The sequence below is a fragment of the Oryzias latipes genome, chromosome 3 (genome assembly GCF_053564925.1).
Source record: "Oryzias latipes strain Hd-rR chromosome 3, Olatipes_Hd-rR_3.1".
Lineage (NCBI taxonomy): Eukaryota > Metazoa > Chordata > Actinopteri > Beloniformes > Adrianichthyidae > Oryzias > Oryzias latipes.
In genome coordinates this window covers 34,424,939-34,440,644 of record NC_136239.1, presented here as the reverse complement: position 1 = coordinate 34,440,644, position 15,706 = coordinate 34,424,939, and the positions used below count along the sequence as shown (strand labels likewise).

General features: G+C 40.5%; 1 protein-coding gene across 5 annotated transcripts in view; it reads right to left on the bottom strand.

The window, feature by feature from the left end:
- Nucleotides 1–785: 785 nt before the first annotated feature.
- LOC101158931 (transcription initiation factor TFIID subunit 4) overlaps nt 786–15,706 on the bottom strand; it is a 90,339-nt gene continuing 75,418 nt past the window's right edge. For 3 of the 5 annotated variants that reach the window (XR_013654923.1, XR_002289027.3, XR_013654924.1), the window contains one exon: nt 2,962–3,302. Coding sequence is in view for 2 of the 5 variants with exons in the window: in XM_011493737.4 (XP_011492039.1) it covers nt 3,129–3,302 (174 nt within the window). In the remaining 3 variants the exon portion in view is untranslated. Of the gene's footprint in view, nt 3,303–15,706 lie in introns of all 5 variants that reach the window. The other 2 variants (XM_011493737.4, XM_011493742.4) reach the window with 1 other exon arrangement.

Genomic DNA, 15,706 nt, shown 5'->3' with positions numbered 1-15,706 from the left:
ATATCCCTAATGAGCAAAATGCTACAACATGTTAAAAATACCAAAAACATGATTTTCATTGGGACTTTAACTGAAAAAGCTTAGTTCTTTAGTTTGTTTACACTATAATTCATGTTTTTTCTTGTCTGTTCTTATGTCTTTTTTACGGTCTGTAAAATGTATTCCTAAGCATAATTCTTCTTGAGAAAAAAAGGTACTAGATACATCTTTTTAAGTTAACAATAGTCAAGTCTTTTATATTAGCTCCATAAAGTGTGATGATAATGTAAGAATCCGGCGATGTTGTACATCACCCTTTCCTGTAGTAATTATGTGCACTTTGGGGAAAACAAATTGCTTTGTCTGAGCTTAATGATTCAAGGAGGAAAGGAAAGAATTTAGAAAAACCAAGTCCTGATATGATACAGGTAAAAACTGATTTCTGCAGTGTGCGTCAAAACGATTTGGATCATTAAAAATGCTTGAAATGCAAAGTTCATCCAAAAAGAAGGAGAAAAACCATTTTTAAAACCATCAAGACTGAGTTCACAAACATGTGTGATGTTCTAGGAAAAGAAGAGATGATGCAATAAACTGATAAGATGTCAGATAAAGACAAAATAACCTGATATTTTAGCCATAAAAGAAGAGTCTAGGTCCTAATATCTTGATAGTGTTTTTTTGTTTGTTTGTTTTTTACGATAAAATACATATTTAAAGCTGTCTTGCAAATACACTTACATTCATATTCATTCTTGGTTTCTTCTTTCTGTAAAACATAAAAAAAGCACACAAACGGTATCTGCTAAGTTTAGTAAACAGCTTATTTATTCATTTACAAAATAGGTACAAATACGTAGGTTTAATTGTTTTTCTTTTCACACAAACAAGAAATTTTTCAAGATATGTACAAGAGTTTACCAAAAATAACCTGGTTCTAATAAACACATAGCTTCATAAACAATATTTACAAATCGTCTTCACGTTGAAATGTTGTTTTTCTCATAATGTTCTATTATTTTGGCTAAAAAGCTGTAGTGGTAGAAGTAGAAATGTCTGTTGAAGCCACCTGAAGCCATAGAAATCATAAATAAATGGAATTGCCCTAATAGACATTGTTGTGCTTGCTTTTGAAACCTATTTTTAAAGTGAAATCTAAATGCAATCAAATTTTACACATAAAAAGCCAATCTCAACAAAAAAAGGAAACGGGTGTTTTTTGACAATAAATCGCAGTACTGTTTAAATGTTAAAATAGGTTTTGCTATAATACAGTGACAGCGTTCAGTTGTCAGGTAAAAGGGATGTAAAAAACCGTGTCGTCTACATTTACAACGCGCAACAGTTTTTAAAATGTCACATATTTTTAAAAAAAATTTCCTTAAGTCAAGAAAAGATGCATAGAGGCCAAGGAATTGTGTTAAATAAGCCCAAAAAAAAAGCAAAAGGAAAAAACAAGATCAACACTAAACAGTTAAAAAAAAGACCAGACTCTAAAGACACGTGATAAAAAAAAAAATCAATATTTCTTATTCTTTAAATCAGTAATACAAGAAAATAAGAGGCTGGAATCGTAGCACTGCTTTCTTGCCCTATGAAACTTTTCAGCCGAGTCGTCTCATGGTTGTTTGAAAATACAAAAACAAGTGCTCTGCACCAAAATACTTCATGGATGACTTTTTTTTATTCACTCCTGTGAGTGTGGGGATAAAATGTTTTTTTTTACTTTTTTAAAACATCAGTGATACACACAGGACAAATAAAGTGAACGATCCAGACTCACCATTTTCTGATCAACTATCACTAAAACACAGTTTCTTAAACAGCATTTGAGCGGGAAACTGCAGGACAGAAATGACTGATGTTCACATTATATGTGATAAATATAAAATACTGACTCGCTCAATAATAACCCGTCAAAGGAGGGGCGTTGACCTTTGCTTTGGGGGGTGGGGGAATTGAAGGAATGTGCATTTTATCAATACTCTTCTACATCATAGGCTGTCTAAATATGACCCTTTGAAATCACAAAACTTCAGGTTTCATAACATTGACACATGGATTACTCGTTTTCTTACAAAGCTTACACGTGATAAAAAATATACATGCTGTAAAATCATTTCAAAAGAAATATTTACACATACAGTGAGGAAACCTATGGTGATGCCATCACTTGAAGTGGGACTGATTGAAAATGAGATTCAGTTCTGCTAGACTACATTCATTGAATGAAGTTCAACATAAAACTCATGGAGACACTGAAGGTGTGAATACACCAGTCTTAGCCATTGATTGTATGTGGAAACTGGACTGAGTGACCCCTCCCACCTCGCATTCCAAACAGGTAGTACCTGCTGGCTTCAAGAAGCTAAAATTACATAGACTTCTGTAGAGAAAATAATTTGTCAAAATAGCCATTCTTGCTCTGCTGCCTTTTTTTTCTTAACATGTCCTGGCTAATCCTAATTTTTTTTTTTCATTATGTTTTTTTTTCTGTATTGTGAGTTATTCAAGTTATAAACTGGCCAATCAGATGGCTCAACAAAAATATGTGGTGCCTTCCGGCCCTCACATCCAATGTTGAAACATTTGACAGATTCTCCCTGGCCTGCTTTCAAGTGGTAGGGGAGTGGACTTCCAATGAGCTCACTTCTGATTGGTGAGAGTGGTTGCCATAGAAATGTGGAACTCGTTTGGACAGCTTACTGACAATTTCTGGTTCCAACATGGCAGTTTGAATCTCACAAAATGTGTCGAATGAATTAATTTCCTTTAGGAAGTAAACCATTATCTATGGGTGACGTCAAACTAACTCAGTCCAGTTCTCATGTACAGTCAACGGTCTAAGCCCCTGTTGGCCGGACTCTTTAAAACCAGATGTGGATCAAGTGCATCCGTTCTCTTTCAACACAGAAATGTGTTGTCTTTACATGAAATGACCTAACTAAACATCCTGATTCTAAATGGAGAACACAGGGAACATCCGCTTGATTTTTTTTATTTTTTCCCCCCATTTTTCTCTTTTGTTGTTTCAAAGAGCTACATCAAACGTCCTGACGGTCCACTCGGAGCTGAAACGTTAGACCTGATCTGAAGGCACGTGGCTGGGAAGAAGAAGGAGAAGACTGAGGTGGCAGCTGGAGCAGCAGCTACTTGAGGAGGGCTCGGTAGAGGAGGAGGGAGCGGGTGGATTCTCTCTCTTGTTCCAGGTAGAATACTAAGTCCCTGAGGTTGACCCGAGTGATGCGCTGCCTCGTGTACTGGCGGGATGACGAGGACAGAGTGGAGGAGCTGGCTGGAGAGCCTGCAGAGCCTCCGGAAACCTGGAGAAAGAAAAGTCCAAATGTTGGACGGAGGGACCTCTGCATGAGGGTTCAGCACCATTTCAGCATTTTACAAACAACTTCAATATTTTCAGAAGGTTTCATTTAGAAGTTTCCACCATTCGAAGCCACATCAAGATCAGGCAGACTTGAGGTGACCACATAAACAAATCATAGCATATACAGACCTTCCTCCATTTACAAACAAAAGTCCCCAAAAGAAGGTTAAGTATCCTCTAGGAACTCCTTTAATACAGATAACTAGTTCAAAGAGGTGGCATCAATAGAAGATACAAGTGGAGGATGGAATAGTTTTCTAAAGAAGTAACAGGTTTGTGAGGGACAGTTTTAGGAGACAAATGCTTGTTTTTCTGCAACACCATACAAATACTTTCTTTAAAAATCAAAAAATGTGATTTCCTTGCTTTAACATTTTGTCTGTCATAGTTAGTGTTTCTACGATGAACATTTCAGACCTCTTTCATATTTTTAAGTGGGACAACTTACAGAACCAGTGACTAACAAATACTAGTTTGACCCAATGGAGCTCGGAAACGTCAGAGGGCAAATGTGGTTCATTAAATCATTGGTGGTTATCAATACTGCTGGTTCCACTGCAGAGTTTAATACAAACATAAATCTCATTGACCTCAGGGGCATGACTTACCTTCTTACAAAGAAGTTGTTTTTTGAACATTTTTCCAGCTTATAAACGAGCTTTTCAAAGAAAGCATTTGTGAAGCTTCTGTTAAAGACAAAAAGACCTTTCTTATCTTCTGAAATATATTTTTCCAAAAATGTTTGATCGCCTAAAATGCAAAAGCCCTTTCTGTTCGAGCAGCTTTTTTTGTGAAGCAGAGGTTTTCAAAGAAAACTATATTTTTTACTACATGAGCTTATCTCAAGTGCATGGCAACATACTAAGGAATGCACTTAAGTGCACACATAAAAAAAACAATAATAATACCTCCTGCACAAAATAAACTAGATTAAAACAATAATAATGTCCAGATCTTTAGGTTGAGACAGAACGTCAAGATTGTTTTATTTAAATTTAAAAAAAACAAAGGCTTTAAGGACCATTGGTGACTCACTCAGTGTTCAACCATTTTCCAAATTTAATGGGGTTTTATGCTTATTGTATGCAGCCTGAAACATGAAAAGATCTTACTTGTAAACTCAGCTGACACAGATCTGAACTGACGTTTTGCTCTAAAATAGACTAATATCCAGAAAAAAACCAAAACACTCAAAAAGGGGAGTGCCTATTAACAACATACAAATGAAAAGTTTCTTTTATGTTTTAAAACGAGAAACTCCGGGAGACAGCCAATGCCTGAGAGAAGAAAGGCAGACGTTTGAGTTGGAAACACCCTCACACAATTACATTGATTGCACCGCTCTGTAAACACGCAGTTCAGAGAAGCTTTAATTGCTAGCATACGACGGGTTTGGATTTACACAAAGCAAATCAAAGTCCCTCTTGCCCCCACCCTTTCATGTATTTGGGTTTGTGTACATAGGGTGACGATGCTCCGTCTCAAATTTCCCTCGGTACACTCTCTGATCCCTTGTCAGTCGGATAGCGAGGCCGGTCGGGCCACTGCTCTTGCCGGCTTACCTAAACAATATGCATCATTTCTGGCTGCTGGTTGAAGGTCAAGCCAGCTCATCCGAGCCCCACGGCACACCAGACCCCTCACTCTGGGGATCTACCCAGGCTTAATCAGGTCAGTCTTAGCTGACCACAAGTGAAAGATGGCCCTGCCTGCTGCCATGCCAATTACTGCCACTCAGAAGTCGGGCCGACGACTGGGCCGCAGATTTTACCAATCAAAGCCATCCATCCACCTGGACAGATGGGCAGCGGTAGCCACAGGCGGGGCAGTCGGTGCTGGGGTGGTGCTCTGACTGCGGTGGGTGATGGAAGGGAGGAGGGACACAGACAAATATCGCTTGCTGCAGCTCCCAGAAGGCCTCACTGCCTTCAGGGAAAAGGACAGCCTTCAGTGATACAAGCAGAGCGTAATACAGACGGAAAGGTCAGATCTCGTCGCTGGCTCACCTGCTACTCTCTGCCTTCACATGTCCTCCACATAGAGAGTGGTGGGTTGTTGGCAGTAACCACGACAACGACTCCTCTCACAAGTGTGTGCATTAAATTATGTGGAGCAAGACGCGGGGTGGGCGGGTCAAAGGCGACAGCTAAACAAAGTAGTTGGCAGGGTGACAGTCAAAAAGGGAAGTGATGCATCAAAGACCACGCTCTCGTTATCGCCCGCAATTACGCAGCAATGCTGTCTGAGATGCATTAAGAGGCCAAAGAGCACGCTGGGTCACGGTGAACAGAAATGAAACAGAGGGAGAGGAAAATAGGCAGGAGTGCAGAGTCACAAAGAGGCGGAGCAAAAATAAGACCTAAAATCAGCACGGCCGAGGAAGATCCAGGAGGCAAAAAACAGCATCTGTCATTTTATCTGTGATGGGTGCTGGGAGGCAGAATGTCATAAGACATATCCATTGTGCCGAATGCACTGAGATACTTCAATACATGTCTTCAGACATTTGACTTGTTGGCAATGGGGAGGGGGGCAGAAAAACCCCAGAGCAGATGGTTAATCTTGTTTATTTCAAGGCCTCTTAAGTGGTTTTGGTCATAAATTGAAGGAATAAACTAAACTAAATCTGCAAACAGGTCAGGATGATTATTTTCCACCATTTCACCTTCGAAATTAGACCAAACTGGAGAGCCTTCATCTTAAATAAAACCCTAATAAACATAATTTTTAAGGCAATCAATGAATTAATTGGAAACATTGGACATTTCCTTAAAAAAATGTTTAGTTTGATTTAAGAATTCATCATTTAGTGAGTTAAAAGTCTAGCAGAACCTATAAATTATCTTCAAAAAGGAAAGTTAGTTAATTAAAAAAACAAAAACAAATTGAAATTAAATTTATTTTCACCTAAAAAACAAAATCTAGATGTATCAAATTCACGAATCAATTTTCTTTGTTGGTACAATTTGTTTTGTATTAGAGCAAAAAAAGTCGTTTTTTAATGTAAGAACTCCATATTTATCAATGACAGTTGGAATTTTGCTCGGTTTAAATGACCAGTTATGTGAAAACAAATTAACCAAATATGCCGTGAAAGTTTTCTGCGTCTGTCCACCTTATTTTCTTATCTCTGGAAAAGTGCAGCGGCAGCAGCTCCCCTCGCAGGTGTCTGAGGTCTGAACTTACATACACTTCTTTATTGTTTAAAAAAAAGCGGAAGGGGTGGGGGCGGCAGCAGAGCTGAGGTTTCTTGCTGATCTGCGGCTTTGAACGGTGAGTGGCATCTGCGCCTTGATGCCGGAGCCAATATTGGATTTGGCCCGGGTCACCCACCTGAGGGCGGTGGGGTTAATGGCCCACTTTGCCAGGCACACAGAGCTGCTCGGCCCCGATCGGCCCATCCTGCTGTGTCAGCACTCCGCTCCTCGCGGGAGAGGCTGCAGACAGAGGCTGTAGGGTGGGAGAGGGGAGCGTACGCGCTGAAATGTGACAGCACACCAAGCGCCATCCTGCTGGAACCAAAACCAGGAGACCCAGGGAAAACATTGCTCAGCACTCGCGTCTGAGCAGGAAGATGGCCTCATGTCGGCTTGAGAAAAAGATAAGCTGTTCATGATGCAACATTACTCTATTGTTGTTATTACTTTGATGCGGAAAAATCCGTTTAAACTCTGATGTCTATGCTTCAGGCAAGGACATATATAGCACGAGGGAGACAGACTGTTGATGAGCTAAACAAAGAAGTGAAGCAAAAGATGTACCAGGTGTTTTTTCCTCTTCTTTTTTAGCTAAGAGCCAATACTTCCAAACACGGATGCATCCTTTGTAACATCACGACCAAGAGAAGAAGTGTTTGTATTCTGGTGAGTAGATCCTTTGACTCTGAAGGGACGGGCTCTCCTGACTTTCCGAACCTAGCATGAGAGCTGTCAGACAAAGATGAGCTGACTATTTTCACCAAAGAAAGGTTTGCTTGAATGGCTGGCACGGAGCCGGATTGACTCATTTACTGACTGAGTGAGTCTGTGCCAGGAAGCAAAGCTTTCCCACATGTTCTCTTCCATGCTGCATTTCAGTCGAGGAACGCCGCCTGGTCCGTTCAGTGTTTACAGTGTGTAGCCCAGCCGTAGGAGTGCAGCCCCGCTCCATCTCCACTCCGGGCCTGAAACGCCTCTCCTACGGTCGCCATTAATCAGCAACAGAGACTTTCTCTCTCCATCCCTCGCCTCTCCCTTCTTCTTGCTCATCAACGCCCACAGACATGCTGGATGAGGCCATTTTGAAAGAGTTAACAGATGTCGGCTGATTTGCCCCGGGCTTTCTGACATTGCCCAAGTGATGTATTTGATGTGGAGTTTATTCAGCTCTAATAAACGCATAAAGAATTAGAATAATAATTCACAGATGTACATACGCAGATTATACGCCGGAGCCTCTCCTTGAAGCCGATAGAGAAGCCAAGATTAACAAAAGCAAAAGGGAGAAGGATAAAAAGGGTTTTGGTTCAGTCCACCAACAACCACAGATGTCAGAACGGACTCCGGCTTTCTGTTCGAACGCAGTTTGCTTCCATCACATGTTGCTGTTACACTTTCTGAGTAACTACGTCTGTTCTTCTTGTATCAAACATGCGTTTCTCTTTATGTATCGTTTTTTTAAAGACAAGAACAAAAGCCGGGGCTGCGAAAAGGACACAACTGAGGTCTAGCCTTCTAATCTGAGCCAGAAAAAAAATGAAAAAGAGAGATAATTACTTTCAAAACAAACAACTTCCCTTTGCTTCACAACTAAGGAACAACAAATCTCCCAAATGGTCAGTTTTAGAGTATCTTAATACTCACATAAACCATAAAAACAGCTACCCAGCACCATAGCAATGCATAGCAACTGTGCAGAATTTCAGTCAAGGAGAAAGAAGGCAAAAAAACACCTTATTACTTCTAACTCCTGCAAGCCATTTTGGTCTCCAAAGGTTTTAGAGCGCCGCAGGCCATGTGTCTGCAGTGTTTCGGGAAATGACTTGCCTTCGCACGAACACTGCTATGTTCTGCAGCACTGCTGCCCCAAGCATCCCCGCTCAATTTCTATTTAACCCCTTCCTTCCTTCCCTCACACTGACTCACTGCAACAGAGAGCTCACACCCCGCACAATACTGTCACATTGTTCAGCGTACGACAAACCAAGGCGAATGCGAGCAGCTTTTTCATGAGTTAACACATTAACTCCGCGTCTAATTCGGCTACTTAAGCATGTGATGGCTCCTAACAAACCCGGCTCAGGAAAGGCGCAAGGTTACGCAGGGAGGAGGAGGAGGAGGAGGACGCAGAAAACAGTCCCGGCTCCATTCCACTTCATCTACCACAATGTGCGACAGAGTTTGCACACTTGAATGTGTATCAACGGTGGATTAAATCTGCAAACTCGTTGACACAACACATAATTAAAACATCTTGCTGGAGGTTAGGAATTTTCTAATTAGTAGTGTACTGACAAAGCTGCAATTCCATCGCCCTGAGTTTGAAAGTCCACAGGTTACTGCGAAGATGAAAGCAGACCCCGGAGCAGAATTCTGCGGGGCTGCTCACACAATTCCTCAGAAGACAGTCACAGGGTCAGCGAGCTAAACCGTGTGCTGCACCCGGAACCTCGCTTCCAAACAAAGGGCTTCAAACTTTCCTGCCTGGAAACACAATCTCGCTGTTGTTTTCCCCCTCGCTCCTCAACCTGAGAGAAACAAAAGATTGTGTGAAGGCAACCATAGGAAGAAAGCAAAACATTGTTTTTCATCTGTTTAATTAAAATGCTCCGAGCCTGGCCAGCTGAACGACTTCTGAAATACTAAAAAGGCTTTATTAGTTGGCTTTTTGAAGATTCAGACGACAACAGCATCTACGATTGTGAGGTAAAAAGTGTTAACATTCTCAAACGATCTCATCAAACAACCTGATTTTATTCATCAGAGAGGTAAAGTGGTTAAAATGCAGCTGATACACCAACAATCTGAACCGTTTTGTGGTCAAAGTGATCAATGAATCACTTTGAAGCTCATAATAAAAATCTGTTTTCAACCGGAGGAGCATGTGATGCTTACAGCCTCTTTAACCTGGGCAATTAACACGGGCAAAGTATCTTTGACTACATAAAGTATCAGAAGTAGAACTTTTCAAGCATTAAATATTCAAAGCATTTCATATATAAAATGAACCCAATTAGAGTTAAAATAGGAGAAGTGTAATGAGTCAGAATGCTTGTCTTCAGAACTGCTCACTAATGAGCCATTGTTGGTTTTGCACACTTTACTTTCAATGGTGTGGCACTGTCATTTCTGCCCGTTGTTAATTTTTAATTTAAGTTGAATGGGAGGGCGGTGACTGCGTTAATAATCGAGGCACTGGGGTGTTTTGCAGCCGATGGATTGCTGGGAGAAGACACCAAATGAGGCTTCTGGTCCGGTCTTTCATGTCTGTGCTAAATATTCTAAACAGAAAAACGCAGTTAACAAAAGCCAATCAGTTCGGAATGGTATCAAACATAAATGACCACGAAAAGGAGAAATAGCACCCTGAAAATGGCCTAATTAGCGGGAAAAGGAGGCTGGTGAAGTAGTGCGACAATTTCAAAGAAGCTGACTTGAGAATGAAACGAGGCACCAACAGGCGACACCATAGATCCCACAGCTCTGCAGACGTGCGCTCCGTTCTGAGCTGTCAGTCTTCACATAAACACTCATATGAGCAGTGACACATTTCGCTTACAAGAAAAAGGATTGCACCAAGGGGCCACGGCAGACATTCAGACGGAGGAGATTAAAAAGCACATTTGCGGCTGAGGTTCACACTCTGAACTGGCTTTTGATCTCAAATTGACATTAATGGGGCCATTCTTGACATCATTTAGCCATCACAGGCTCCGCTTCAGCGCTGCTGACACTGGTCCCAGTGCACCTAACGGGGCGCCGGCTCAGAGTAAGCACAGAAATACGGCTGTCTGAAGAGCAGTTCTGATTAAAATCCATGTTCTTTGGGGGAAAGGGTAGACAAGAGTTTCGTGTTTTATGAATAAGGCCCAGAAAGACGGGGGAAAAAATTGCTTAAATTCAGACATGGAGACTTTCTCTGAACAGAAGCAGACAGAGTTTTCCCAAACATTCAACATTTAACTTTAACCAAGGGCATTTATGATGAAAATGAAAAATTTAAATCCAATTTATTCAAAATTATGATAGTTTCGCCAATAAGTTTGTTTATCCAACTTATACTTATATTGTCACAGATTGTTGGGATAAAATGTCAGGAGAGACTGAAAATTTGGACTCGGTTCAGTTAGGCTTGCTAGCGCGTTTCTTCAGCCCCCCACATCAGATTCTTGTTCCACTGGCCCAGGAGGCTTCCTTCCTACCTGCACAGCATTCTGGCAACCTGCTTTAATATTTCACATACAAAGGCATCCTTTTTCTAATCAGCAGCGTGTGTCTGTGTTTGCATAAAGCTTATCTACATATTGACTTGGTTTAAATCCACACCCTTGTCTGCCAAAATAATTACATATCTCATAAAAGGAAGTTCTGAATTCTTCCTGCACCTGAGGCGGGCAGCTGCAGGAGAAGCCCATCGGCGCCCCGCAAACACACCTCCGGCACTGCCTGGTATCCAAACAGCTTCAACACACACCCAGAGCCATTGCCTACCATGATGTGATGGTGCCGTTCCATTAGATTAGCTTAAACAACCACTCCAATGAAAATGGTCTTTTTGGTGTTTTTAACGTGCTCTTGTGGGTTTTTTTCTCATGATGGAGCACAGCTATTAACAAACATAATCTCAAAATTTCATTTCTGAGCATTTTTTATTCAAATTGATATGAATCAGGATAAAATGGTGTTGGTAAAAGCTTGTAGCTGTGACATGGAAGCTAAAATTGGCATCTCCCTGCTCCACTCCAGTCTGATGCATCTACTTGGAGACAAATAGATCCCAGTACATCTTATTTTTCCTCATCTGAGCTGGAATCTCAGGAAATCTCAGCAATCTCTGGAAAGCTGGCTCGAAACTGAACGCCTGGATAGTTCCAACATTGGTCGCCATTTTTTGTTGCACTAATATTGTTAAGTCGGGTTGTGAGGGGCTGTAAGCTAGCGTATAAACAGATAGATAATGGGAAGCAGAGGTGGGGTTACTCCACGCCAATATTCCTACCCACCACCTATATATCTCTAAGCCACTCTGCAGAAACGATGTCCTAGACACAAGAATTTTGGCTTTTGGAATAGTGATAATAAAAAGGCCACTGGAAACACTTATAATAGATCAGAATGGGTTTTAAGAGGAGTAAATGTGTTTGCGTGTGTACTGCAGGAATGCAGCGACCTAGATGCATTAAACAGACGTACAAACGTACGACTCACCAAAAACACATACAATATGGCAGAAATATGGAATAACAAATGCCAACCTTAGTGGGGTACTTAAAAAGATATTCAACCCCCAAGATAACCGAATTTCATCCAAACTGCCATAATGCTCAAAATGAATGTTGATTTGGGTGATTTGGGCCATTTTTTTGCTTTTTACAACTCAGCCAAAGTTCTATCAGTGCGAGGCGTTCATTAGTCCAAGAAATACATAATTTATGCCGTCTGAAAAATACATGTGATCATGAATCAAAATGAAAATGAGAGCTACAGCAACATGGAGCTTCTTTGGAGATGCTGGTTTTCTGTCTAACCTGTTCACTGAGACTATAGGATGGACTGCTTACAGACTAACACAACAGCATGCAACACATCCAGCAAGAAGCCTTTTTCTTCTCCTCATTCAGCACTGATAATATCCATGTATATGGTAATGTCTGAATTCTGTTGAGATTATTTGTCAAAAACGTTCAAATTTCACAGTTAATTGGCCTCTCTAATTAGCACAGGATGTCTAATTCCCATTGCAGTTAGTGTGCTAAATGGTAAAACTTTAGCAAGCGGATGCCATTCCTTTTTGTCTGAGCAGAGAGAGTCCCCGTGCAAAGCCAGCTACACTGTACATTACACACTCAATGATCGATTCTAAATCTTAATTAGGGAAACAACAAACAAGCAAGCGGAATTAATGAACTGTGTACCTTGTCAAACAGCTGGCTGATTGTATTTGTTGGGATATATGTTAAATTTAATGATTTGGGCAATTAACTCCAGAGCCCCTCTGTAATCTCTGAGGGACAGGCAGGGGCGAGGGAGACGAGCACCAGGGCCACGAACCTTAATGAAAAGCAGCTGAATATTTGTCATCCCCAGAGTGCTGAGGAAGGCCCCAGCGGCCTGAAGGACCTTGTGCTCAGAAATAAAGATGTCACACCAATATCACTCCCTTTTGCGCTTCAGTGTCGAACTCCCGGTTAACACAGAAAGATGCGACTCGTTTCAGGAACCCCAGCTGTACTGGGTCCTCATTTCATTTAATGATCTGAGATGCTCTGCAAAAACAATACAGAAACATAACAAAAGACATCTAAAAGTGGGCACAGCCGCTATCATGAGTGTCGTTTTTTTCCATGGCCCTCCATTTCTAACTTTTTTTTTCTAAATTGGTCAAATGGAAAGCAGCAAAAAGCGAGGAAAAAAAAAATTAAGCTGAGCTGAAAAGTGCGACTTGGATTTAATATTTTATAATTGCCAAGGGACATTCTAAGATCAATGAATTTTTGCCCGGGACGCACATCAGAAAGAGATGTACTTCAGTCTTTTTAGGGAACATTGGTCTATTTAATTCCAGTGTCTGATGCATGTGAAATATGCCTTCCATGGCCTCCTTCTTCTTCCCCAGGCGCTGCTGCAGGCAGACATTATCACTTTTAATGGGCCGCCATGAGAAGAGGCAAGTCAGCCAATAACCCATCCTCACTAATGGATGGCCTTGTTTGTTCGCCTTCACCATTTTCTGAAGCTAATTTTAGATTTTCTGTTTTCCTGTTAAACACGAAACGGAGGACACTGTATCAAACAAGATTTTGAAGAAATAAATAGTCCTCAGGATGAAAGACAGGAGGAGAGTGGGAAGAGATGACATTTGCATAAACCATTCCTGACCAGATTGAGTAGAGGGAACAACTGTATCCAAAAGTAAATATCTCCCAATTATGAGAAAAAAAGGACACTTGAGAGGTCATGATGAGGAGCTCAGCGTTGAATAATAAGGGTTGTGCTATCTTATGGGGTCCAGATGACCACACTCTTACATTGACGTGTTATTCCTACCATGACAAAGGTGGATAAAGGTAAAGAGGATCGTCACCTTTATCCAAGTCCATATTCCATTTTTTCTAAATATGAAACACTAGAAGCACAATGAAAATCAAAAATGACAACACTCTCTAAGGGTGCCTATCAAATATTAAATTATTTTAATCTGAATTTAAAAGTGTGAAATTCAATTTGATTTCCAATTCAGCACAATTTGATTTTGCAAATTTCCATTTAAAAGTTTTTTTTTTGTGATGAAAAACTGGAATCATACAACTAATATTTAAACTAAATGAAAATGGGAACTTTGATTAAAAAAAGGTTAAGTTCTCACATAAAAACTGACAAAAATGCTTCATAAAATTATATAAATTGCTCCGATCCTTAGGAATCTACGACCTCTGAGATTTTTTCTACATTAAAATTTGCTCTGTTATTTATCTTTAAAACTTGACGATACGATTTAATCCTTCTTTTGATTTCTAATTATAATAGAAATTAATAGAAACCTTGAACTGTTAAAAAATTCAAGTATGAATAGCAAACAATCACAAAAATTGAGATCAAATAGTTTTTATGTTGTAATAAAAACAAAGATCAAACATGTACAGTTTAAATAAAAGTGTAATATTACCCAAAAAACTAATTAACGATGAGATCAAACTAGAATTAATGTTCCAAGGATCTATTCTAAGCATAACCACAAGTATGTGCATAACGCTTGCTATGTTTGTTTTAAACCAAAAACTTTTTGCTCTAATTTTTTCATGAGAACAATACTAATAGGAATGTGGGTGGGGTCAGTGTCACTCCGACGTCATTGTAAACAGCCATTGTGATTGGTGAACAGATCCGTGAGGTCAGAGACTATAAGGGTTGAAAGAAAATTTGATGTATATATTGATTAAATACTTTTCTAAATGGAGACTCATTTCATGTGATCATCTGAAAATTAACATCCGCCTCTAGCGCCTTCAAGAACTGGTGAGAAAAACACCTAAACACTTTGTTGTAGGACATTCTGGAACATTAAATCCAAACAAAACACTATGAAGTTCAGAAACTAAGCATATATCCATAAAATTTTGTAGTGAGGTTTAAGTGACAAAAACACACATGTACACAACTTTGTGCTTTGTGCTACCTTTTAATAAGATGTCTCGTTGAATTTCTAAAAGTGAATTCCAGATTTTGGGCTCCAATAACAGGGAAAAGCGCAGCAATTCTTAGCCAAAAAAAAAAAAAAAACCACGAGATCAGTGGTCGGTAATAAAAGTGTGAGTGTAAGGATGATGCTTAATAATTTAGAAGGCAGTTTGAAGAAGCTGCTTACAGGATGACTGATGCATAACAAAAACTCCTGAATCAGATCAGAGAAAATTCAAACTCCTGTTTATGTTGGCGTTTCTGCCATCTAGCTGCAGTGTTTCGCCTACTCCCTATGTATTGCCCCCCTACCAGCAGGTAATGAATGATGTTTCTCTTCTCCCCATTCCTTGGATCAAACTTTGACAGCTGACGATGGAGCTGACGTGAAACTGTAAGTCAAGGGAAAACAAACTTAAAGCACGTTGCTACAATAAGATGCTTAAACTTCCAGTGCAGAGATGCACACGGCAAGCAGGGTTTAAATCCAACAGCATTGCAGGAGGTCTTATAAATAACGACAAAGGCACAGAAGTTTCTCAAGTGAGCCACAACAAAAAGAAGTGTCTGGTCTCTCTGGGGCTCCACCATGTTCAGAGGCTTTGTGTTGACAACATCATTAGCAACTCGCTTTTCTAAATTCTCAAGTTAGTGGATGAGATTATAACATGTTGAAAATCAGAAACTGGAGGGAGAGTTTCCATTTCCTTCAGGATACAGGAAACACAAGCCATTACACAGGGGCAAATCGGAAACCGAGGCGGGTTTTTTTTCTCCTCTGTCTATCCCTGTGAGGAGGAGAAGGCGTAGGAAGAGAGAGTGGGTTTGCACTGCATGATGCAGTACAGCATGGGGCCCGTGATGTGAGGCGGTACCCACGTCCCTGGCCAGTAGGCTAGCTATAGAACCAGCCATTATTGGTACGCCTCCATAGCAGCTTGGCGGAGATGGGGGGGAGCGTGTAGCACAT